Genomic DNA, 21,111 nt, shown 5'->3' with positions numbered 1-21,111 from the left:
TTTTTTGAGACAGAGTCTTGCTCTTGTCGCCCAAGCTGGAGTGCAATGGTGCCACCTCAGCTCACTGCAACCTCTGTCTCCTGGGTTCAAGCAATTCTCCTGCCTCAGTCTCCCGAGTACCCAGGATTACAGTTGCCTGCCACCACGCCAGGCTAATTTTTTTTGTATTTTTAGTAGAGACAGGGGTTTCACCATGTTGGCCAGGCTGGTCTTGAACTCCTGACCTCAGGTGATCCGCCAACCTCAGCCTCCCAAAGTGCTGGGAGTACTGGTATGAACCATCCATGGACTGCTATTCCTATTCCTTAATGGCATTTCTCCTCCTCCGCTCCAATCTGTCTGTTATCTCTCTTGTGTTCCATTGTTTGTATGTTCATTCATTTGTAAATTTGGCAAATATGCATTGACTGCAGACCATGTGTCCTGCCAGGTGCTTAGACCTGAGAGTAATATTCAACTAGCCTTTGTCATTGTCCTGTACCCCAAGGAATTTAAAAATATGTCAGTCCCACATGAGGAACATTGAAATAGCAAGACAGTGTCTGATTAGGAATTGAAATGTTTGTATATATGAGTAATGATCATACCTGTACTATATGGCTTTCTTATCTATTATGTCATTTGATCATTCAACCATTCCATGAGATAGCTGGAGCAGGTGGTAACCCCATTTTGTAGATGAGGAAACCAGGACTCAAAGGCTTACTTACCCAATTACTTGGTTAAAAGTGGTGTGACTGGCTGAACGCAGTAGCTCACACCTGTAATCCTAGCACTTTGGGAGGCTGGGGCAGGTGGATAACGAGGACAGGAGATCGAGACCATCCTGGCTAACACGGTGAAGCCCCGTCTTTTCTAAAAATACAAAAAAATTAGCCGGGCGAGGTAGAACGCGCCTACAGTCCCAGTTTCTCAGGAAGCTGAGGCAGGAGAATCGCTTGAACCCGGGAGACGGAAGTTGCAGTGAGCCAAGATCACACCACTGCACACCAGCCTGGCAACAGAAAGAGACTCTGTCTCAAAAAAAAAAAAAAAAGTGGTGTGACTGAACAACAGCGGGCATAATGTGGTTAAGTAGGGAGGAGAGTGGAAATGGGAAAGAGTCTGGCAGGGCAGGGGCTACTTAGTGAGGACCCATCTGGAATGAGAATTTGTAGGAAATAAGATTAGAAGATAGGCTGGGACAGATGTCAGAGCCTTAAAAACAGAATCATTTGCCTATTGAAAACAGCCTCAATCATTTGCCTCTTGGATATAGGTCTGTAGCAAGCCCAGGAAAATGTTGGGATTTTTTTGAAGGCTTTACTGAGATATTATAAGACAGCAAAATCAGAAAGCTTCACAGTTTAAGTGCTGAACTTAAAAAAAAAAAAAAAAAAGGAACTTTAAAAGGTGTTAACTCCATCTTGTGCCATAAAAGAGGAGATGTTAACTTAAAAAAAAAAAAAAAAAGACTTGAAATACCCAGAAATAAATATAAAAACACTGTCTGTGGGTGAGATGATTTTTTTCCCCCTTTCACCTTTCATAATTAGAAAGAAAAATAATCATTTTAAAAAGAAGAAAGCTAGGCTGGGCGCAGTAGCTCACGCCTCTAATCCTAGCACTTTGGGAGGCCAAGGCGGGCAGATCACTTGAGGTCAGGAGTTCGAGACCAGCCTGGTCAACATGATGAAACCCTGTCTCTACTTAAAATACAAAAAAAGCCGGACGCAGTGGCTCATACCTGTAATCCCAGCACTTTGGGAGGCCGAGGCGGGCAGATCACCTGAGGTAGGGAGTTCGAGACCAGCCTGAACAACATGGAGAAACCCTGTCTCTACTAAAAATACAAAATATGCTGGGCGTGGTGGTGCATGGCTGTAATCCCAGCTACTCGGAAGGCTGAGGCAGGAGAATCACTTGCACCCGGGAGGCACAGGTTGCAGTGAGCAAGATCGCACCATTGTACTCCAGCCTCAACAACAAGAGCGAAACTCCGTCTCAAAAAAAAAATAAAATTTGCTGGGTGTCATGGTGGGCACCTGTAATCACAGCTACTTGGGAGGCTGAGGCAGGAGAAAGGAGAATTGCTTAAACCCGGAAGGTGGAAGTTGCAGTGAGCTGAGATCGCGCCATTGCACTCCAGCCTGGGCAACAAAGAACAAAACTCCGTCTCAAAACAAACAAATAAATAAATAATAAAAAGAAAAAGAAAAAAGTTATCCCAAGCAGCCTATGCCTGTTTTAGAGGTGGGGGGTTGGGAGTGGAGGCCATAGGCCAGGAAACCATAAATGGCCCTTTTGACACCTCAGACAAAGCCCCTGATTTTGGAAGTAAAGCAGTGGTGGAGCTATAGAAGTAAGGAGAGATCAGAAAGCCCCTTCTAAGGAGAACAAAGGAGAGAAACAAAGGCAGCCCTATACTTCAGCTGGGGTGACTAGGAAGATGAAGGGACCTTGAACTGTAGAGAAATCAAGAGGAAGAGAGGTTTGAAAGCAAATGTCCTTGGGACATTTTATGGGAGGTCACAGAGAGGCAGGTGACTACAGCCTGTGCAACTGCCTACCTGTCCCCTTCCACTCACATTGCCTCTTGTTCCTCAGGTACCTGCAGTGGTGGTACCGGAAGACCCAGGTGGAAAAGAAGACACCTTTCATTGACATGATCAATTCTGTACCCCTAAGACAAATATATGGTAAGCCTCACCCCATGTCTGCCCTGCTCAGGGAAGGCCCAACCTCCAGGTCTAGGCTTCCAGGTTATGCAAATTGTACTGTTCCATCCCCTCGGTTTTCAGAGGAACCAGCCTTTATAGTCTAGAAAGAAATGGGGTAATTTTCCTCTCCAAATACCCCACTAACCATCCTGATTTCTCTAGGTTGTCCCTTGGGTGGCATCGGGGGAGGCACTATTACCCGTGGCTGGAGAGGCCAGTTCTGTCGTTGGCAGCTTAACCCTGGAATGTATCAGCACCGGACAGTCATCGCTGACCAAGTAAGAGCCAGGACGTGGAGAGGCCGGGACAATACCTCCCCAGGCCAAGAAGGAAGGACATCTTGGCTAGTGTAGGGGGTAGCATTTAGATATGAATATGATTTAATCCAGTAAAGGATGCTTCCTGTGTGCCCAGCCCTGTGCTAGGTTGTACTATAGGAATAAGACACACACAGACCACACGTTCCTTGAAAGAGTAAACAGCCATGGCATTTCTCTAGTAAATGCCTCCTGTCTGCCTTACTGCTCCAACCCAACTAGCTGAGCCATCACCCAACCACAGAAAATGCAGAGAATTCCCAAATCACTTAACCTGGCTGAAAGAACATTTGGTAGGATTGGAAGGGAAAAGAAAACCAAAAGTCTATAAACTCATGGGGAAAAAAAACACATGTAGTACAAAGTATTTTCTCACCCTGATTGAGGAACTTTCAGCAAAGTTCAGCTCCTCTACTGATCATTCCCCTGGAGGTCTCTGGCTTAGGGTCTAAAAAGCTCCTTCTCTTCCAGGCTTAGATCTCTAGCTTTCTTTCCTTTTCTGAAGCTTGACTTTTTTCCTTTTGCTCCTGTATCACATCTGGGCCTTAAATTGCCAGAAGTATGTGGCCTGCCTTTCATCATGTCTCTCTAGTGACCACCCCTTTTGAGTTGTCTAGGAAGTTCCTCTTTCCTGCTCGAGCATTCAGCCTCATCTTCAAAGGAAAAATGACTAGCAGATCTTTAGTCCAATTAAGGACAGTGCCCTTCCTGGTTCAGGTTTACCAGCCCTGCCTATGTCCCAAGATCCCTCTCTGCCTCATCCCTTAGGTATCCTGAGGCAAATTGTTTCCAGAATTGTGACTCCACAATTAAAGTAATTATTGCATGCTTAACATGTGCTAGACACTGTGCTAGGCTCTTTGTATATTGTTGAATATTAAAAACAATCCTACAAGGCAAGTACCACTATTATGCTCACTTTGCAGATGAGGACACTAAGATCCAGAGAGGTTTAGTAACATGCACAAGGTCACAAGGTTGGTAAATGGAAAGGCTTGGATTCAGAACCGTTTCTCTCTGTGGTGAAGAGCTTGTGGTCTTAACCATTATGTACCATTCCAACAAAATGAAAAATTATTGTATACAGTTGTCCCTCAGTATCCATGGGGGGGCGGGGTTGGGCCCGGGACCCATTATCCAAGGATGCTTAAGTCTTTTATTTGAAATGGCATACAGTATTTGCAAATAACCTATGTACAACCTCCTATATACTTTAAACCATCTGTAGATTACTTATAATACCTCATACATTGTGTTACATAAACCTTTGTTATACTGTGCAAGAAGTAACGTGTGTACGCATTCGGTACAGATGCAACTTTTTTCTGAATATTTTAGATTCAGTTGGTTGAATCCACTGATGCAAAACTGACAGATACAGAGAGCTGACTGTATACAATAAAAATATTTGGCATAGTTTGAACCAGGGAAAGGGATATTGATCCCTCATAGCTCCTACAATCCAAGAGCTTAAACTTTTTTTGAGAAAATAAGACTTAGGGGAAATGGAGACTGTGAAACCACATCAGTGCCAAAAGGAGAGGGATGGATAGTACACTGCAGAAAAAGGGACGGCGCTGCGGATTTCACTCATTCCCTCCACATACATGCCTTCTGAAGAAGGGTGCATCAGTGAATTAGAAAATGTCCCTACCCTCAGAAGAATCCATAGAACAGTCAGGGACACAGAATGGTCAGCCAATACATTATAACATAATTCACCAAATGCTAGAATAGAGGGGGAGGGGGGCACACAGAATGACTCACTGCTAGAGGAAGAAGGGCAGGAGGAAGAGATGGCATTTGACCTAGGCTTTGAAGGATGAGAGGTTTCACCACATGGCGAATGAGCATGAGCACAGGCATGGAGGAGGGAATGTAGTATGCTCAAGGAACAGTGAGTATTTTTATATGAGTGGAATATAGGTGTTTGAACAGGTAATGAATCTGATGGGCAGGGAGAGGCCAGCTCAAGAAGGGCCTTGAAAGCCAAGTAAGAGTTGAGGCTTTAGCCTGAGGGGCATGGGGAGTCACTGAAACATTCTAACCAAGGAATAACATATCTTCATTTGCCTGTGAGAAAGATCACTCTGCTGCGACCCAGATGAAAAGGAGCACAGAAAAAGCATGGGATTGGTTTGGGCTTAACACCACCATAGTGAAGGGAGAGAAAGCTTAGGAGATAGATGGAGGGGGAGGCAGCAGCACTTGGTGATTCACTGAGCTTGGGGGATGACCTGAAACTGATGGTGCAGTAGTAACAGTTGCAGGCTCTGAAAGGGGAGGAGGTGATTTGAGGGGAGGAGGTGATTTGAGGGGAGGGAAGACTTAGTTTGTGGTGCCTGTGGGTTACCCCGTTCCAGCCTATCTGCCCTCTTAAGTTCACAGTGTGCCTGCGTCGGGAAGGGCAGACTGTGTACCAGCAAGTCCTGTCCCTGGAGCGCCCAAGTGTCCTGTGCAGCTGGAACTGGGGCCTGTGTGGGTACTTTGCTTTCTACCACGCCCTCTATCCCCGAGCCTGGACTGTCTATCAGCTTCCTGGCCAGAATGTCACCCTCACCTGTCGTCAGATCACACCCATCTTGCCCCATGACTACCAGGTGAGGCCCCCACATCTGTATCTTCCATTGCCCTCCCTTCCCCAGGACCTGCCTCTGCTAGAAACTGCATGGCCTGTGAAAGGGAGGTTGGAGCCATGAGCATCACACTGGCTTCCCAAAACCACCGCTCAATTGGTTCTGGTCTTCTATGTCCCCTGGTAGGCAGCTTGCCTGGGAATACGGGGAGACGCCAAGTGGACAAGAGTACACTGGGGAGTATTTGAGTCAGGTCCCTGGTGTGCCCAGGACTGATCCTAAGAGAGTGGTGAGGTCAGGAGGGGCTCTACTGGGACTGTCTGAGTCTAAGCTTCTGCCCCCAGGACAGCAGCCTGCCTGTAGGAGTCTTTGTGTGGGATGTGGAAAATGAAGGGGACGAAGCTCTAGATGTGTCCATCATGTTTTCCATGCGGAATGGATTGGGGGATGGAGACGATGCCCCAGGGGGTTTATGGAATGAGCCCTTCCATCTGGAGCGTGACGGGGAAACTGTCCAGGGGCTGCTATTGCATCATCCAACCCTTCCAAACCCCTACACAATGGCTGTAGCTGCCCGAGTCACGGTAAGGAAAGAGCCTGCCCTATACCTTAGCCCCTGAATCCCACCCTCAGCCTAGCCCCTGTACCACCTCCACCTCAGCATAGTTGCTTCATTCACCCTCATCATAGCCTGTAAGCCCCTGGGGCCTGGGAGGTGAGGGTAAGAGGAGCGGGGGAGCTAGCGGGGATTCAGTGTACTTGTAGAGCCTGCCCTCACAGTCCCTGGCCCCTTCACAGGCAGATACTATGGTAACCCACATCACAGCCTTTGACCCTGACGGCACAGGGCAGCAGGTGTGGCAGGATCTACTTCAGGATGGACAGCTGGACTCTCCCACTGGTGATGGGGGGGTCTGACTGGGAGATGGTGGGAAGAGAGGTTGTCCCTGTCTTGGGACCAGGGGTGGGAGACCTGGTAATAAGTAGGCCTTGTTTCCATGTTAGGGATCCCTATCCCTGGGGCTGAAGCGGCTCCTGTCCTGAATCCTCTTGTGCTTCTCTCAGGCCAAAGCACCCCCACGCAGAAAGGAGTAGGTGTTGCTGGAGCTGTGTGTGTTTCCAGCAAGTTGCGACCTCGAGGCCAGTGCCGCCTGGAGTTTTCACTGGCTTGGGACATGCCCAGGATCGTGTTTGGAGCTAAAGGCCAAGTCCACTACAGGTGAGGGGACCAAGAAAGTATAAGGATCCAAGGCACTGGGGCTCTGACCTGGGGCTTGTGTTCATCCATTTCTTTTCCACTCCAGGCGGTATACAAGGTTCTTTGGCCAGGATGGAGATGCAGCACCTGCCCTCAGCCACTATGCACTGTGCCGATACACAGAGTGGGAAGAGAGGATCTCAGCTTGGCAGAGCCCAGTACTGGATGACAGGTGCCAGTGGGGCCCATCTCCTTCCTTTCTCCTAGGCACTCACTCCAAATGGGACTCCTCAATTCACTCTCCACCCACCAAAGTCAGTAGACTTACACGGGGATTCACTTGGTCTGCCACTCTGCTGAACCCCAAAATCCTTTCTATCTTGGGAGGTACATGTTCCTTAAGCTGTTTCCTCCCCCTCACTCCCCAGATCGTTACCTGCCTGGTACAAATCTGCGCTGTTTAATGAACTGTATTTCCTGGCTGATGGAGGCACAGTATGGCTGGAAGTTCGTGAGGACTCCCTACCACAGGAGCTGGATGGGAACATGTGTCACCTCCGCCCCACCCTACGGGATTATGGTCGATTTGGCTACCTTGAGGGTACAAGATGCTGGGGGGCTGGGATATGGCAGGCCATCTCCAAGGCAGGATGATGGATTTGCCTACCCCAGGGTATTGGTTAGGGTAAGGGGGTAAGTGATAGGTGTGGACTGGTGACAGTGACCCACCTCCCACTCTAGAGGACAAGCTAGAGAGGAGTTTGAAGGGGAAGCGGGAATTCTGGCAACAGTGTATCTCATTCATTCCCCCAGGCCAGGAGTACCGCATGTACAACACATATGATGTTCATTTTTATGCTTCCTTTGCCCTCATCATGCTCTGGCCCAAACTTGAGCTCAGCCTACAGTATGACATGGGTGAGGGTCCCTTTTGTGCCACTTCTGCCCTCTTGGCTGCCCATACCTCTGAACCTCTGTGATCCCTCAGATTGTCTCTTTCCCTTCCCTTCAAACCTATCTGCATGCTGCTTACTGGTTCCCCACTGGGGTCACACACATAGCTCTGTGCCCCGCCTAAAGCCTGCCCATTCCCTGCCTCCATTGTGTGTCTGGTCCCCTAGCTCTGGCCACTCTCAGGGAGGACCTGACACGGCGACGGTACCTGATGAGTGGGGTGATGGCACCTGTGAAAAGGAGGAACGTCATCCCCCATGATATTGGGGACCCAGGTAAAAGTCCACCACAGATCAGCTTCCCTCCCTCAACTTTTGCACCCGCTACCCTACCCACCAATGCAAATGACCCAGGTCCCCTCCTTTCCCACAGATGATGAACCGTGGCTCCGGGTCAATGCATATTTGATCCACGATACTGCTGACTGGAAGGACCTGAACCTGAAGTTTGTGCTGCAGGTTTATCGGGACTATTACCTGACGGGTGATCAAAACTTCCTGAAGGACATGTGGCCTGTGTGTCTAGTAAGGGATGCACATGCAGTGGCTATTGTGCCAGGGGTATGGCTCGTGTTTGGGAAGAGCCTAGCTGGTTGTTACCTTTCCTCAGTATCTAGATCTTCAGTATCTTGGTCCCTCTCTAGGCTGTGATGGAGTCTGAAATGAAGTTTGACAAGGACCATGATGGACTCATTGAAAATGGAGGCTATGCAGACCAGACCTATGATGGATGGGTGACCACCGGGCCCAGGTTAGCGGGTAGGGGTTTCCAGGAGGCCTGAGGTAGGAAACTGGGCACCAAGGGATTGTAGGGCTCAAGAAAGAACGACTCATTGTCTGTTACACTGCATGGGAGCGGCTGAAGCTGTCAGTCTGACCCCCAAACCCATGTCCCTGATCAGTGCTTACTGTGGAGGACTGTGGCTGGCTGCTGTGGCTGTGATGGTCCAGATGGCTGCTGTGTGTGGGGCACAGGACATCCAGGATAAGTTTTCTTCCATCCTCAGCCGGGGCCAAGAAGCCTATGAGAGATTGCTGTGGAATGGTGAGTTCGGGGAGCCTAAGTAGTCTTAAGGCAGCTATGGGGACAACAGGAGCCTTACTTTGCTCTTCTTCAACTCCAGGCCGCTATTACAACTATGACAGCAGCTCCCAGCCTCAGTCTCGTAGTGTTATGTCTGACCAGTGTGCTGGACAGTGGTTCCTGAAGGCCTGTGGCCTAGGAGAAGGAGACACTGAGGTGAGAGAGGGTAGGAGGAGGAGCCAGAGAGAAAACTGGGTTTTCCCTGGAGGTGGGACGTAAGTATATGAGACCGTGTTCCTGCCCTTGCCCCTCCAGGTGTTTCCTACCCCACATGTGGTCCGTGCTCTCCAAACTATCTTTGAGCTGAATGTCCAGGCCTTTGCAGGAGGGGCCATGGGGGCTGTGAATGGGATGCAGCCCCATGGTGTCCCTGATAAATCCAGTGTGCAGTCTGATGAAGTCTGGGTGGGTGTGGTCTACGGGCTGGCGGCTACCATGATCCAAGAGGTAATGTACTCCCTTTCCCATCTCTCCACCATCTATATCCTGGCCCAGAAAACTTCCTCAGCCACAAAATTTCTTCAAGGTATAACCTAATGCCATCTTATCCATCCATAAAGCCCCCCATTTTTCCCTGGTACGCATCCCAGCTCCTGCCTTCAGGCTTCTGCCTGTGGGTCATAGTTATCTCCCCCACTTGCTGGGAGCTCCCTGCAGGCAAAGACTACTGTCTCCATCTATCTAGTGGAAGTGGCTATTCAGAGGGTGCCGAGTTAGTATGTATAACTGTCATCTCTCCCAACAGGGCCTGACTTGGGAGGGCTTCCAGACAGCTGAAGGCTGCTACCGGACCGTGTGGGAGCGCCTGGGTCTGGCCTTCCAGACACCAGAGGCATACTGCCAGCAGCGGGTGTTCCGCTCACTAGCCTACATGCGGCCACTGAGCATCTGGGCCATGCAGCTAGCCCTGCAACAGCAGCAGCACAAAAAGGCCTCCAGGCCAAAAGTTGAACAGGGCACAGGACTAAGGACAGGGCCTATGTTTGGACCAAAGGAGGCCATGCAAACCTGACCCCAGAGTGAGCCCTCTGAACTGTGGGAGGGAAGCGCTAACATCCCAGCCTCCAGCCTGGCCTTTCCTCCTTCCCTTCTGAACCTCCTGCAGCCCTGAGCCATCAGGACAATCATACCCTTTCCCTTCTCCTCACCCAATTGTGCCAGTAAATTGGGGGTCGAGGGTAACCCAGGCAGCATAAGAATCACTTATTTATTTCTTTCCTCACCCCTTCCCTCACTGCGTGAAATGTTCAGGGAGGTCAGTTGATTTCCCCAGGTACATTCATGGGGTGACAGACACATGGCTACAAATAAAAGACCCAGAAAGCCAGTAAGTGTGGTGTGTTTGAGCCCTCAAGTCTTTCTGACAGGGCACAGAAGCTCCAGCCAGCCCTCGCCCACCCGTTTTTATTCGGACACAGACAGGGAGCCCCCCAACCTCTTGCTGAGACCCCTCCACATATCCTCATATCTAGCCTGAGTATCTGTCCTGCAAGATGACAGAGGGGCTACAGGTAGGAAGCCATCCCCCCTTTCTTGTGAGATTTTCCTGCAGGAAGAGGATGGGACTTCGGCAGAGACGCTCTGAGAAGAGGTCAGGGAATAGCCACTCCAGGGGAGGCTCTGCCCTGAGAGCCTGAGACATGTAGTACAGCAGGCAGGAAGAATTGCCAGGGACCTGGAGTACATGGTCTGAGCCGTCCAGCCACTGGTGTGTGCTGTCTTTCAGCACCTCTGACTGCAGGGTAGGCAGCTCCAGCTGGTAAGGGTCCTCACTGGGGAGGGCACGAAGCTGGCGGAACAACACTGAGGAGACAAAGAATCTTCAGAGGCCAACCCAGGCCTCTTCCCTTGCCCATGCCTGAGAGCTATCCTTAAGCCTCTTACCTCCACGCTCAGCTGGCAGGCTCCCTCTTGTGTCAGAGGAGTACATAGCAGGTACAAGGAGGAGGCAGAAGGAGAATAGTAGGACCTAGAGCACAGGAAAAAGGAGATGAAGAAGGGCTCTGGATTGCACTCCTGTCCCTACCAAATGAGCCAAGATTTCTCCCCTCATCACCATCCTCACCAAGACACAGGTGCTGCTGCTACTGGTTTTGTTTGATATCTTAATCACCATGGCCTGGAGTTTCCTCAGTTGATCTAGAAGGGACCTAGAGGAAGAGGGGGGCCAGTGGTGAGCATCCTCAGGCCTGGCACCCTAAGACACAATGAAATTCCTGTTCAGGACACCTCCATCTCTGCACTGGATCCTCTCTCTTATTTTCATTCTATTTTTGCAAATGACTTCTTCCTATCTGTGGACAAAATGCCTAAAGTTCCTCATTAAAACAAAATAAACAACAAAAAACAAAAAAACTTCTCTGCCCTGACTTAACCTCCTTTGCAAATATCATCAGTAGTTCCCCATTGTCTGATCAGCTATGCACATAATCCTCACCAGGCATTCTCTATGTTCTCTACTTTCCGGCCCAGCTCATCTACGTTAAGAGTACCAGCCCAAAAGGACTATGTTGTATTCTCTCTGCCTAGAATGCTTTCCCATGGATTCCCAACCCCAGGATCCTAACTACTATCAAAGCCCATGAGGTCTTTCTTACCCCCTTTCTCTTTCTTGGTACTTATTTTTAGTTACTTATAAATGTATTCCCCACTACTGTATTCTTAGTTACTTGCAAATGTATTCCCCACTACTATGAGCTTCTTGGAATCAGAGACCTAGTGAAGGCCAGGCACCAGACCTAGCATTTGAGAACTGCCCAGTTAGAAATCAAGTGTAAGGCAAGGGAAAGAGTGAGAAAGCATTAAATGAGGGGCACAAGAAGACAGTGGTTTGGAGGGATTCTTACAAATTCTGTTCCTCCAGAAGCTGTACTTTGTTCTGAAGCTCCATATTCTGGGCTGTGTATTTCAAGACCCTGGGGGACATAAAGATAAGGTATATGACCTTGTCCTCCCTTCAAAAACCTAACACAACTGAGTCTCTCTCCCTTTCATACCTGCTCTCTAAACCCCCAACATACACCTTCTTCTTCCTGCGGCTCTCTTGAGCAGATCTTTTATTTCGAATCTTCCTTCGCACACGTTGCAGAATTTGTTCCTCCATCTGAAAGGAAACAGGGAAAGGGATATCATGAGAGGAACTCTAGACCAAGGAGTTGAAAGGCAACTGAGATCACTCTCTTTTCAATGCAGAAATCCCTTCTACAGCTTCCCTGACCAATAGGCATTCAGTTTCTTTCTGAATGCCTCCATGGACCAGGTGTTAACCCTAACAAGCCAGACCATTTTAAACAATTAAAAAAAAAAAAATTGGTCAGGCAATATGCAGGCAACGTGGCTCATGCCTGTAATCCCAACACCTTAGGGAGCTAAGGCAGGAGGATCGCTTGAGCCCAGGAGTTTGAGACCAGCCTGAGCAACATGGTGAAACCTTGTCTCTACTAAAAATAAAAAATTAGCTGGGTGTGGTGGGACACACCTGTGGTCCTGCTACTCAGGAGGCTGAGGCAGGAGGATGGCTTGAGCCTGAGAGGTCAAAGCTACATTGGGCCATGATCTTGTCACTATACTCCAACTTGGGCAATAAAGCAAGAACCTGTCTTTAAACAAACAAACAAAACTTTCTTATCCTGAACCAACAGCTGCCTCCTTATAATTTCTATCCATTAGACTTACCTAGTATCTCTGGGGACAAATAGAATGAACTGTGTTAGCTATTTTAAGGCACTTACCATTTCCTCAGAGCTTAAAAAAAGAAAAAAAAAACTTACACAAAATTTTTAACATCTTCTCAGGATAGACTGCATCCTCTTAATATCTGTCAAAGATGGGCTCAAAATTGGACATTAAGATGTGCTCTACCCAGTATAAAGGAAAGCAAGAGTCACTTGTAGAGGCAATAACTCTATTGCTACAGTCTCCAAATTCCATTCACTTTCCTAGTAGCCACATCACACTGCTGATTCATCTTGTACTTTGAAGAAATTAAAATTCCTCACTTCGGTAGCCCCAGGTGGGTAGATCACTTGAGCCCAGGAGTTCGAGACCAGCCTGGCAACAAGGCAAAACTCCATCTCTACTAAAATACCAAAAAAGATTTTGCTGGGCAGGGTAGTATGCACCTGAAGTCTCAGCTATTCGGGAGGCTGAGGTGGGAGAATCACCTAAGCCCAGAAAGTCAAGGCTGCAGTAAGCCATGATCACACCACTGTACTCCAGCCTGGGCAACAAAGTAAGACCGTGTCAAAAAGAAAAAATTCCTGTAACCTTTTTATTAATGAGCACTGATTTCATCATAGTATCACAGTACTCTGCTTGTGAAGTTGCCACTCATTGCTTAAAACTTAAAACTCAGGATTTTACATTTATTCATGTCTGCTTAGTCCGCCCCTGTTGAACGCTAAACATTTTTACCATTCAGCAAGAGGTGGATTACTATCAAGCCAATAAAGTGTCAAAGCCCTTCACTTACACAGTCCTTTCCAAGGCCCAATACTAAGTTTTTTTTTTTTTTTTTTTAGGCAGAACACCAAAATTTGTATAAGCCCAACAAATACGAGTATCTGCCCTTGCATCTAGGTACCTGCCCCAACTTCTTATTAGCAACAAATCTGCTAATTTTCTCACCTCAATCCTTTTTTAAAGTTAATGATATAAAGTTAACAAAACTGGCCTACTTGGGACTCTTACACCCTTTCAGCCTTTGCTTAACCAATGAAAGTCTTACCTTAGTGAGAGGAAGTGTCTCAGGCAGAGTAAGCCCCTCCTTCTCCAATAGACTCTTCTCCTCATCTGTCAGTACCAACCTAACAGTCTCCTAGGGTAACAGGAAAGTGGGCAGCAGTTGCATGGGGATGTTAGAGAGGAATGGGGAATCCTGCCCCACCTGGGGAATGTGAGAGTAATCTTCCTGAAAATCAAGTCAAGTACCTGCTCTGCCAGTTCCTCCATATGCTGTGGAGTCATCTGGGTCTCTTCTTTTCCAAAGCTCTCACTCTCTGCAAAAGGGCAAGTATGAATAGCCAGGCCCATGAATCCTCTCCTCCCAGCAAACTTATTTCAGACTCACCTAGATCCATAGAGACAGGTTCCTGTGGGAGGGAGTAGGTGTGGTCATGGTGAACAAGGCAGGGGTTGGAGGAGCTGAGAACGTTCAACGATGCTGGGGGACTCAGCAGTGAGCTCAGCAAATCATCTACCTCCCAGTCACTCGGTACCTGCGCAGGGTTCCAATGAACAGGCCTTGACCTATCACCATCCCCTGACCTCATGGACACCCCACGCTTTCCCCAGTCACAACCCAACCCACCTCAGAAAGCGGCAGCTCCCAGTCCAGTGGGGCCCTCACGGCTTCATCGTGCGCCGTCCCCAAATCTCCACTTTCCTCTAGCAGGAAGCGCAGCAGGTCTTGGTCACCAGGATCCAATTCTAGCTCCATTTGGGACATCTACGTAAAGGGTGGGCCACGGGGCCCCAACGTCCGAAACCCAGACACGAGCCCCAGGCCAGCTGTCGGCCTTTGGCACTTATCCACCACCTCCCTATGCCGGGCTTCCCAGCCGGGGCTTTCCGTAGCCCTCTCCGGGCCCACCTCCCAGGCTCAATTCTCCTCAGCCTCCAACGCAGCGAAAGTGACGCACCCCGCCCCGTGGCATTCTGGGACTTGGAGTTCTCTCCTACTGGGAGGCGGCCTTGGTGACGCGCCACGTCCCAAGAGCTAAGCAAATACAGGGCAAGGCCCTGCTGCCGCCTCGCACCCCGAGGGCGGGGGTTCCGGGGCTCCGGCTCCGCCTTCTCCCCGGGGCTAGAAAAAAGAAGAGTTCGGGCCTAAAAGGAAACTCAGGCGTCATCCGGGCGTCGTCTCCGGATTGCGCCGCACCCTCGCTTTCTGCCAGGGAGGGGCTGCCGGGCATCGGCGGCTCTCGAGCATCGAGAGGGGGGCCAGAGCAGCTTCCTGCCGGCCCCGCGACCATAGAGCGCGGGCCCAGGGCGCCGCCCGCGGGTGGGGGACGTTCCCGGGACGGAAGTGGCCGAGGGAGTGTCGAAGGGAAGGCGAGGCCGGAGCCAGAGGGCGACCCGAGAAGCGGCAGGGCTGCAGGCCGGCGGGCGGGGCGCAGAGCCAGGCAGCGCAGGTAGGCCGGACCGGACCGGACCTGGCCTGGCCGGGGCAGGCCGGGCGGGGGCCTTAGGGTGGGGCTGTGGGGCCTGGTGCCGGTGGCGGGCGGGCGGGGCCCTTCCTCTCCTTCGCGTCGGGTTCAGGTCCTGTTGGTGGGAGAGGTCAGCGTCCAGCGCGTCTCGGCCTGGGCTCGGCGTGAAGTAGGTCGTCTTAGGGGAGACAGACCTTTCCCGGGAGCAGTCCTCTGCCTGGGATAGGCGTTGGGGAGCGTAAGGAGTCGGGTGGCAAGCGGGGCGCAGGGCGGGGACAGGCTTTGGTGTTAGCTGATAGCGGACATGTGGGTAGGAAAGCTTTGGGTGAGTTGCGGATTAGGTGGGGTTGGTTTAGGAATGAGGGGTCGCTGTAGGAGTTAAAAGCTGGAGTTAAAACTTGAGTCAGTGTGAGTCAGGTCCGTTTTGGATAGGTAAGGTTTAGATTAAGGTCATTATTTTGTTTACTGGCATGGCCAGCAAACGTCATAATTTGAGTTCAGGATCGGGTTAAGGGTCAACAACAGGAATCAGGTTAGAAGCCTGTTTGAGGGATTAAAGAACGTTGGCCTGCTCACTATTAAGGATAAACAGTGAAAGGGTGAGTTAGGAATCAGGTTACAAATGAACTTTAGGCTTTGGGGTCAACATTTAAGGTTAACATCAGGGGATTTGGTGCTAAAGGTAAAACGTAGATCAGTGTTAGGGATCAGGGATTGGATATGGATCTTTGCTAGGAAGGAGATGAATGTCCAAGCCAGTACTGTGAATCAGAAAACAAATTAGAGGTGGGGTCAGTATTAGGAATTTGGGGCAGCTTTAGCAGTTGTGGTTTGAGGCTAGCATAGTTGACCTTGAGCAGATAAAATTTAAGAAGTTGGCAGTAGGTAAATGCCCTTCTTTTGTAGGGAAGTTCTTTATTCCTATGTAGTTACAGGGGCTTCTTTACACCCAGAGAGGTGACAAACTAATTTCAGGGTAGCGTTCTGGCTTCAGCTAGAGTTGCAGGCATCTGGGATTCCAGCTTCTGTATTCCATTCTTTAAGTTCAAGGCTCTTGCTGTGGCCACCACGGTTAGGGTACAGAGATTCTGGACTGTGTTGTTTACACGATTGGTGGGAAATGGGGACCCAGGATGTACAAGGCCCAGTCACAAGTTGCAGACTGCCTAGGGAAGAAGGCAGACCAAGGAAACATTATTGCCATCGAAGAAAGGGGTAACTGAATCCCCTGAAAGTTTAGCCCAGCTGCCTCCCACTTCACTTGTTCTCTAGGTATTAAGCCCACCTCTCCAACTCTCATCCCTGACTCTGCATTTCACACCTGTCCTGCCTGCCCACTTACAGAATACTTCCTTTGCCTTTAACCCTCCGATGTTCATCTTATCCCTTCCCATCCTCAGTTCTACCTCCCTCCCCAACCCTTAGTCCACACATCCTGCCTGAATTTACCCTCATTATAATCTGAGCTTTCCCATCATTTTCAATTACTCTCCTACCATTTTCACCCAGTCCTGTACCTATATTCGACCTGGTTATCTGCTGAATACCCTACTGCCTGCTGTGTGCCATCCCCTAGATCTAAGCCTCTTTTAATTTCTTGGTCCATTTGTAGATCCCCTTCCCCCACTCCCCAACAGAAAAGAGGAAATGAGACCCAAAGAGGAAACTGGGTCTTGCTGATCCCACGCCCAGCCAGGCCACTGACCACACCCCCATTTCACTCCCATCCTGACCCTGCCACTGACCACAGCACTATCCTCTACTCAGCCTGACCCAGCTACTGCCTATACCCCATCCCCCACCCCAGCTCCAGCTTTATTTAGACATTTCCAATGCCCCTTCACTTTAACATCCCCACCCCAGCCTAATTTAGCTACTGACCACAGGCCAGTCTCTTCTTAACCTCCTATAGCCTGAGCTGGCCTCTGACCTTAACCCATCATTCCCTGACTTAGCCACCATCCCTGTAATCATTCCTCCCCTTCCCCCAGCCTGATCCAATGACTGGTCATATATGTATTTTTTCCAACACCATCATCACCGGCATTCTCCCATCCTTTTCCTATACCCTGTCTTCCAAGATGTAGAAGGCTGCATTCCCAGCCTGATGCAGTCGCTAACCCCACCCCATCTGTCCCTAGTGGCTGCTAATCATATACCCATCCCCTTTTTCCCATAGCCCAAACACATCCCCTAACCACTGCCCCATCCTTACATGCTCTGCCCAACCTGATCCTTTCCCTTCTTCCCAGTTCCTCACCTAAACTCAGGCTACCCCAGCCACTGAAGTGTCTGCCAATGATAGGAAGCTATGGGACTCTAACCTGACTACCTTAGTAGTTATCAGGTCCTGTCAATTCTACCTCCCCAAATTTCTTCTGAGTGACATCTTCCTCAATGCCATTCTAAACTCTGGCTTCATTACCTTGAATTTGCACTAATACAGTGTCCTTCTAATCTTCAAGGTAGCTGCCAGAGTTATTTTCCTAAAATCCAGCTCTGGTTGTGTCTCATCTCTCCTCAAGACTCCCTTGGCCTCCTCTTGCCTTCTAGTAAGTAAAATTCCTCGTATCCCTCTCTAGTGTTCCTCTGCCTTTCTATCCTAACCCTGACTTCCCAACCACTGCTCCCTTGCAGGTATCCTGTGCTTCAGCCAGCTTGCCTGCTCACTTCCCTGAATGCTCTTCCACGATTTCCTGCTTCTCCATCTTTGCTTATGCTATTTCTCTGCCTGGAGTGAAAGCTACCCCTAACACAACTCCAGCTGGCTGGTGTAGTGGAGAGAGCTTGGGCTTTGCTTTCAGAAAGACTTGGGTTTGGACCCTGGCTTCACAACTTATTATTTGGAGAAGTATTGAACAAGTATTTAACTTCTTTGAGCCTGTTTTCTGATCTGTAAAAATAGAAATAGTGACACCTACTGTAAGGATTAAATGAAGTTATGTGTACAATGCAAGTGACATAGTCAATAAATGGCAGATCACTGTTATTATTATTTATTTTATTATCTCAGTTAAAATTCTAACTTCAAATGACATCTATCATGATGACTTTTTGGTTCCCGTTCCCTAACTTAAAGGAATCTCTCCTCTGAGCACACACCTTTTGACTCTTACCACATCCTGCCCTCTGTTGTGATTCTGTACTTGACTTGTTGACTCATCTCGTGGACTGGGAGCCCTTTGAAGGCAAAGGCTAGGTCTTACTGATCTTGGTCCCCAGCCACTAAAAGTTTGGCCCAGAGTCTTCGCCACAACTGGCCCAAAAGGTATGCTTGCTGGGTGAATAGAGAATACATAATGGGAGGAGAGACGCTGGATGCATGGTATGCTTGTTATGGAGGTTACCTGTGTGAAAGCTGTGGGCATAGGATGGGCTCCCTACGAGAAGATAATGCCGTCCTGATGGGATCTGTATAGGGGCTGTGTGATGGAGACAGTGTGTATGTAGACAGTAAGGTAGCTTTGTGGGAAAGAACTCTGCATAGGTTGGGGTGTATTTGGAGAGAATGAGTGTGCATGTGGGTATGGAGGGACTGTGCTGGGGGAAGTTCCGTGCAGCCCTCCAGCTACCTGCCCAGTCCAGCTTTAAATGAGCCTCCAGCAGCCTGAGGCCGGATATGTCAGTCTCACCCACAGCCCTCCCCCCTTGCCAGTGGTTGCGGACTCAGAGGCCAAATTTGGTAACAGACCGAGTGTTACTCCCCCATCCCTCTTATAATCTGACTGTCTTAGGCGCTTTCCTTTTGTCCCTCTCTGTAACTCCCTATCTTTCTGCAGTTCCCTTTGTGGGTATCTGCCCTGACTATATTCTCCAAGTACCCCAAATTCCTTAGCCCCAATACCCTTACATTCCATTCCTTGCTGGGATTTGACCTCCTGTCCTCCATTCCCCCCCTCCAATTGCCCAACTACTTTGGAATGCATCTCAGGAATGTATTGAGGGAGGAGGAGTTCCCTGGGAGGGGGACACTGTGGTGGAGGAGTTACTGTTCTGTAAAACGTGACTGAAAGGGGAGCAAAGTTCTTAGGCCAAAGCAGGAACGAGCTAGCTTCAACTCATACTTCCAGTGGCCTTGTTCTTTGCCACTACCACCACCCACAAATTCACTGAACAGTTTTTTACCTCCACTCACCCTCTTGTAGCTTTGTGAATGTCCACTGTGAACCAGCCGGGGAGTAAGGGTAGGCATGACTCAGCTCCCTTATCAGGGTCTCACCAGAGGCTTCTGTGCTTGAGGAAGAAGGGGGTGTCTAAATGTCCGGAGGAAATTGGGGGAGACATGCAATTTCAGCTTAGTGTGAAGGGCCCTTTCAGTCCTCCTTCTCAGCTTGTCGGACTCCTCCAGCTTCTCAGATCGTCCAGCCCAGCCCTCATTCTTTCATGGTCAGCAACTCCATAACAGGTCTGTGCATCTAGGACACCAAAGCAGATAATAAGGTTGGGCAAAGTGCCCTAGGAGTGGGGAGGGGGCAGAGAGCTGAAACTGGGGAGACTGGGAGAGTCTTCTCTTATTTGGGAGTAAAGACAGAGAGCTGTGGTTCTTCTCTTTTGAGACTCTGGGCTGCTTATGAGGTCAGAAATGGTCTATCTGCCACTCAGTGCTAGACCCCTGATCTATACCTTTTTCACACCTGCCTCCTGTCTCTTGTTTCTACATAGATTTTCAGTTCTCCTCATCCCAGCTCTCCTAACCTCTTTAGCCTCTACCCATTCTTAACTTCCCTGGCTTTCAAATGCCTTCTGTATCCTAACACTCCCATCTCTGCTTTCCAACCTTCTCTTCTCATCCTGCTTTTCCCTACTTGAGGCTTGTAGTTTGCCAGAAGGGGAATGGGCAACTTGAATTTGCTCATTCTTGGTTAAGAGGCACCCGATCCCTGTACCAAGCTGGGTCACATCATCAGCTGCGGGGCAGACTTCTCTTCTTGCAGCCTGTGCGCCACCTGCTGCCTCCAGTAGCCCCTCTAGCGTGCTGAGAGGGGGTGCCAGGAGGGTGGAGGAAGGTGGGATAGAAATAGTTTTCTGAGCGGCACTGAAAATACCGTCAGGGGAAGCAGATGAGACAGAGCAGAATTTGAGGCAGACCTGTTGAAGAGAAGAAAGCACAGGAGGAGTTGCAGGACTGAGTATTAACTTGGTGACTTGGAACAAGCAAGGACTGAGTTACAAGGACCAGGTTCTTTCTCTGGCCTGCCTTAAAAATGTTTCCTGTCCTCCCAGAGTCTGTTTCCCCTTCTCCAAAATTCAAGAGTTGACCAGATAACTTCTGAGTTTCATCCCTTTGAGTTAGAGAATCATAATTCGGCTAGGCGAGGTGGCTCACGCCTATAATCCCAGCACTTTGGGAGGCCAAGACAGGTGGATCACAAGGTCAGGCGATCGAGACCATCCTGGCCAACATGGTGAAACTCCATCTCTACTAAAATATAAATAGCCAGTGTGGTGGCACGTGCCTGTAGTCCCAGCTACTCAGGAGGCTGAGGCAGGGAAATTGCTTGAACCCAGGAGGCAGAGATTACAGTGAGCCAATATCAGCGCCACAGTGTGGCGACAGAGCAGGACTCCTCAAAAAAAAAAAAAGAGAGAGAGAGAGAATCATAATTCTAGCTTGATTGCCTGGGAAGCCCAGTACAGGGTTAGGCTCCTTGAGACTCCCCCCAGCATCTCAGGTTAGAGAAAAACTGGGGCAAAAGCAGACCCCTGGATGGCTCGAACAACTAGTATTTGGTCTCCCTGCCAGGCTAGCTAGAGTTTGTTTGCCGGGTCATTTTGCAGAGAAGGCAGCTAAAGCCATGAGAAGGAAGGTCACGTGAGAAGAGAGCTCTGAAAATCACAGACAGGAAAGAGCCAGCAGGATATAGCAGGCAACAAAGAGAGAAAAATACTGAACCAGGCAAAAATGAAAACAAGGCAAGAGTAGGGCTAAGAAAGGCTATCAGGGAAAAGAGGCAAGAGAGACACTTGGATGAAAGTAGGGAGGTACAAATTCCAGTGGTGGGGCAGGGCAATATACTCAGGTAGCACTGCACTGCAGACCTGCTCTTATACCTTGCAGACCAGCTTCTCCTTTCATTCAGATGTCTTAAATGGTCAGGACTCGTTCTTTTGATGTAAATAATTTTTCACTTTTTTTTT

General features: G+C 49.3%; 3 protein-coding genes across 6 annotated transcripts in view; 2 read left to right on the top strand and 1 right to left on the bottom strand.

Annotated features, from left to right (window-relative positions):
- Positions 1-10,154, top strand: part of GBA2 (glucosylceramidase beta 2) — a 12,827-nt gene extending 2,673 nt beyond the window's left edge. Inside the window, exons 2-17 of the mRNA XM_017543119.2 lie at positions 2,587-2,678; positions 2,862-2,977; positions 5,398-5,616; positions 5,937-6,176; positions 6,391-6,493; positions 6,658-6,811; positions 6,897-7,022; positions 7,219-7,391; positions 7,604-7,708; positions 7,912-8,019; positions 8,117-8,268; positions 8,388-8,494; positions 8,646-8,788; positions 8,868-8,983; positions 9,083-9,274; positions 9,573-10,154. Coding sequence (XP_017398608.1) covers positions 2,587-2,678; positions 2,862-2,977; positions 5,398-5,616; positions 5,937-6,176; positions 6,391-6,493; positions 6,658-6,811; positions 6,897-7,022; positions 7,219-7,391; positions 7,604-7,708; positions 7,912-8,019; positions 8,117-8,268; positions 8,388-8,494; positions 8,646-8,788; positions 8,868-8,983; positions 9,083-9,274; positions 9,573-9,839 — 2,413 coding nt within the window. The 3' untranslated portion in view covers positions 9,840-10,154. The remainder of the gene's footprint in view (positions 1-2,586; positions 2,679-2,861; positions 2,978-5,397; positions 5,617-5,936; positions 6,177-6,390; positions 6,494-6,657; positions 6,812-6,896; positions 7,023-7,218; positions 7,392-7,603; positions 7,709-7,911; positions 8,020-8,116; positions 8,269-8,387; positions 8,495-8,645; positions 8,789-8,867; positions 8,984-9,082; positions 9,275-9,572) is intronic.
- On the bottom strand, positions 10,024-14,700 carry CREB3 (cAMP responsive element binding protein 3). 2 transcript variants are annotated; one of them, XM_017543127.2, is made up of 9 exons: positions 14,136-14,700; positions 13,896-14,043; positions 13,757-13,824; positions 13,554-13,643; positions 11,824-11,930; positions 11,674-11,742; positions 10,893-10,977; positions 10,712-10,796; positions 10,024-10,630 (listed from the first exon to the last, which is right to left on the bottom strand). In XM_017543127.2, the coding sequence occupies exons 1-9, from the start codon at positions 14,271-14,273 to the stop codon at positions 10,296-10,298; spliced, it is 1,125 nt and encodes a 374-aa protein (XP_017398616.1). In that variant the 5' UTR covers positions 14,274-14,700; the 3' UTR covers positions 10,024-10,295. The 2 variants fall into 2 exon arrangements, with proteins under 2 accessions (XP_017398616.1, XP_017398617.1); XM_017543128.2 differs by having other exon boundaries at positions 14,211-14,311.
- Positions 14,665-21,111, top strand: part of TLN1 (talin 1) — a 35,666-nt gene continuing 29,219 nt past the window's right edge. The window contains exon 1 of one of the 3 annotated variants that reach the window (XM_017543113.2): positions 14,665-14,958. The gene's annotated coding sequence lies outside the window, so the exon portion shown is untranslated. Of the gene's footprint in view, positions 14,959-18,222; positions 18,242-19,257; positions 19,379-21,111 lie in introns of those variants that run through there. The other 2 variants (XM_037743677.1, XM_037743678.1) reach the window with 2 other exon arrangements.

Source organism: Cebus imitator, unplaced genomic scaffold, assembly GCF_001604975.1.
Source record: "Cebus imitator isolate Cc_AM_T3 unplaced genomic scaffold, Cebus_imitator-1.0 Scaffold149, whole genome shotgun sequence".
Classification (NCBI taxonomy): Eukaryota; Metazoa; Chordata; class Mammalia; order Primates; family Cebidae; genus Cebus; species Cebus imitator.
This window is presented reverse-complemented; position numbering and strand designations above follow the sequence as displayed.

Bases quoted from the DNA above. Each gene is read 5' to 3' on its own strand.
- CREB3 (XM_017543127.2), bottom strand. From the start codon at position 14,273: ATGTCCCAAATGGAGCTAGAATTGGATCCTGGTGACCAAGACCTGCTG. The intron at 13,825-13,895 runs GTGAGTCTGAAA...GCCCTTTTGCAG, and splicing joins ACCTGTCTCTATGGATCTAG to AGAGTGAGAGCTTTGGAAAA. The intron at 13,644-13,756 runs GTACTTGACTTG...CTGTTACCCTAG, and splicing joins TGGAGGAACTGGCAGAGCAG to GAGACTGTTAGGTTGGTACT.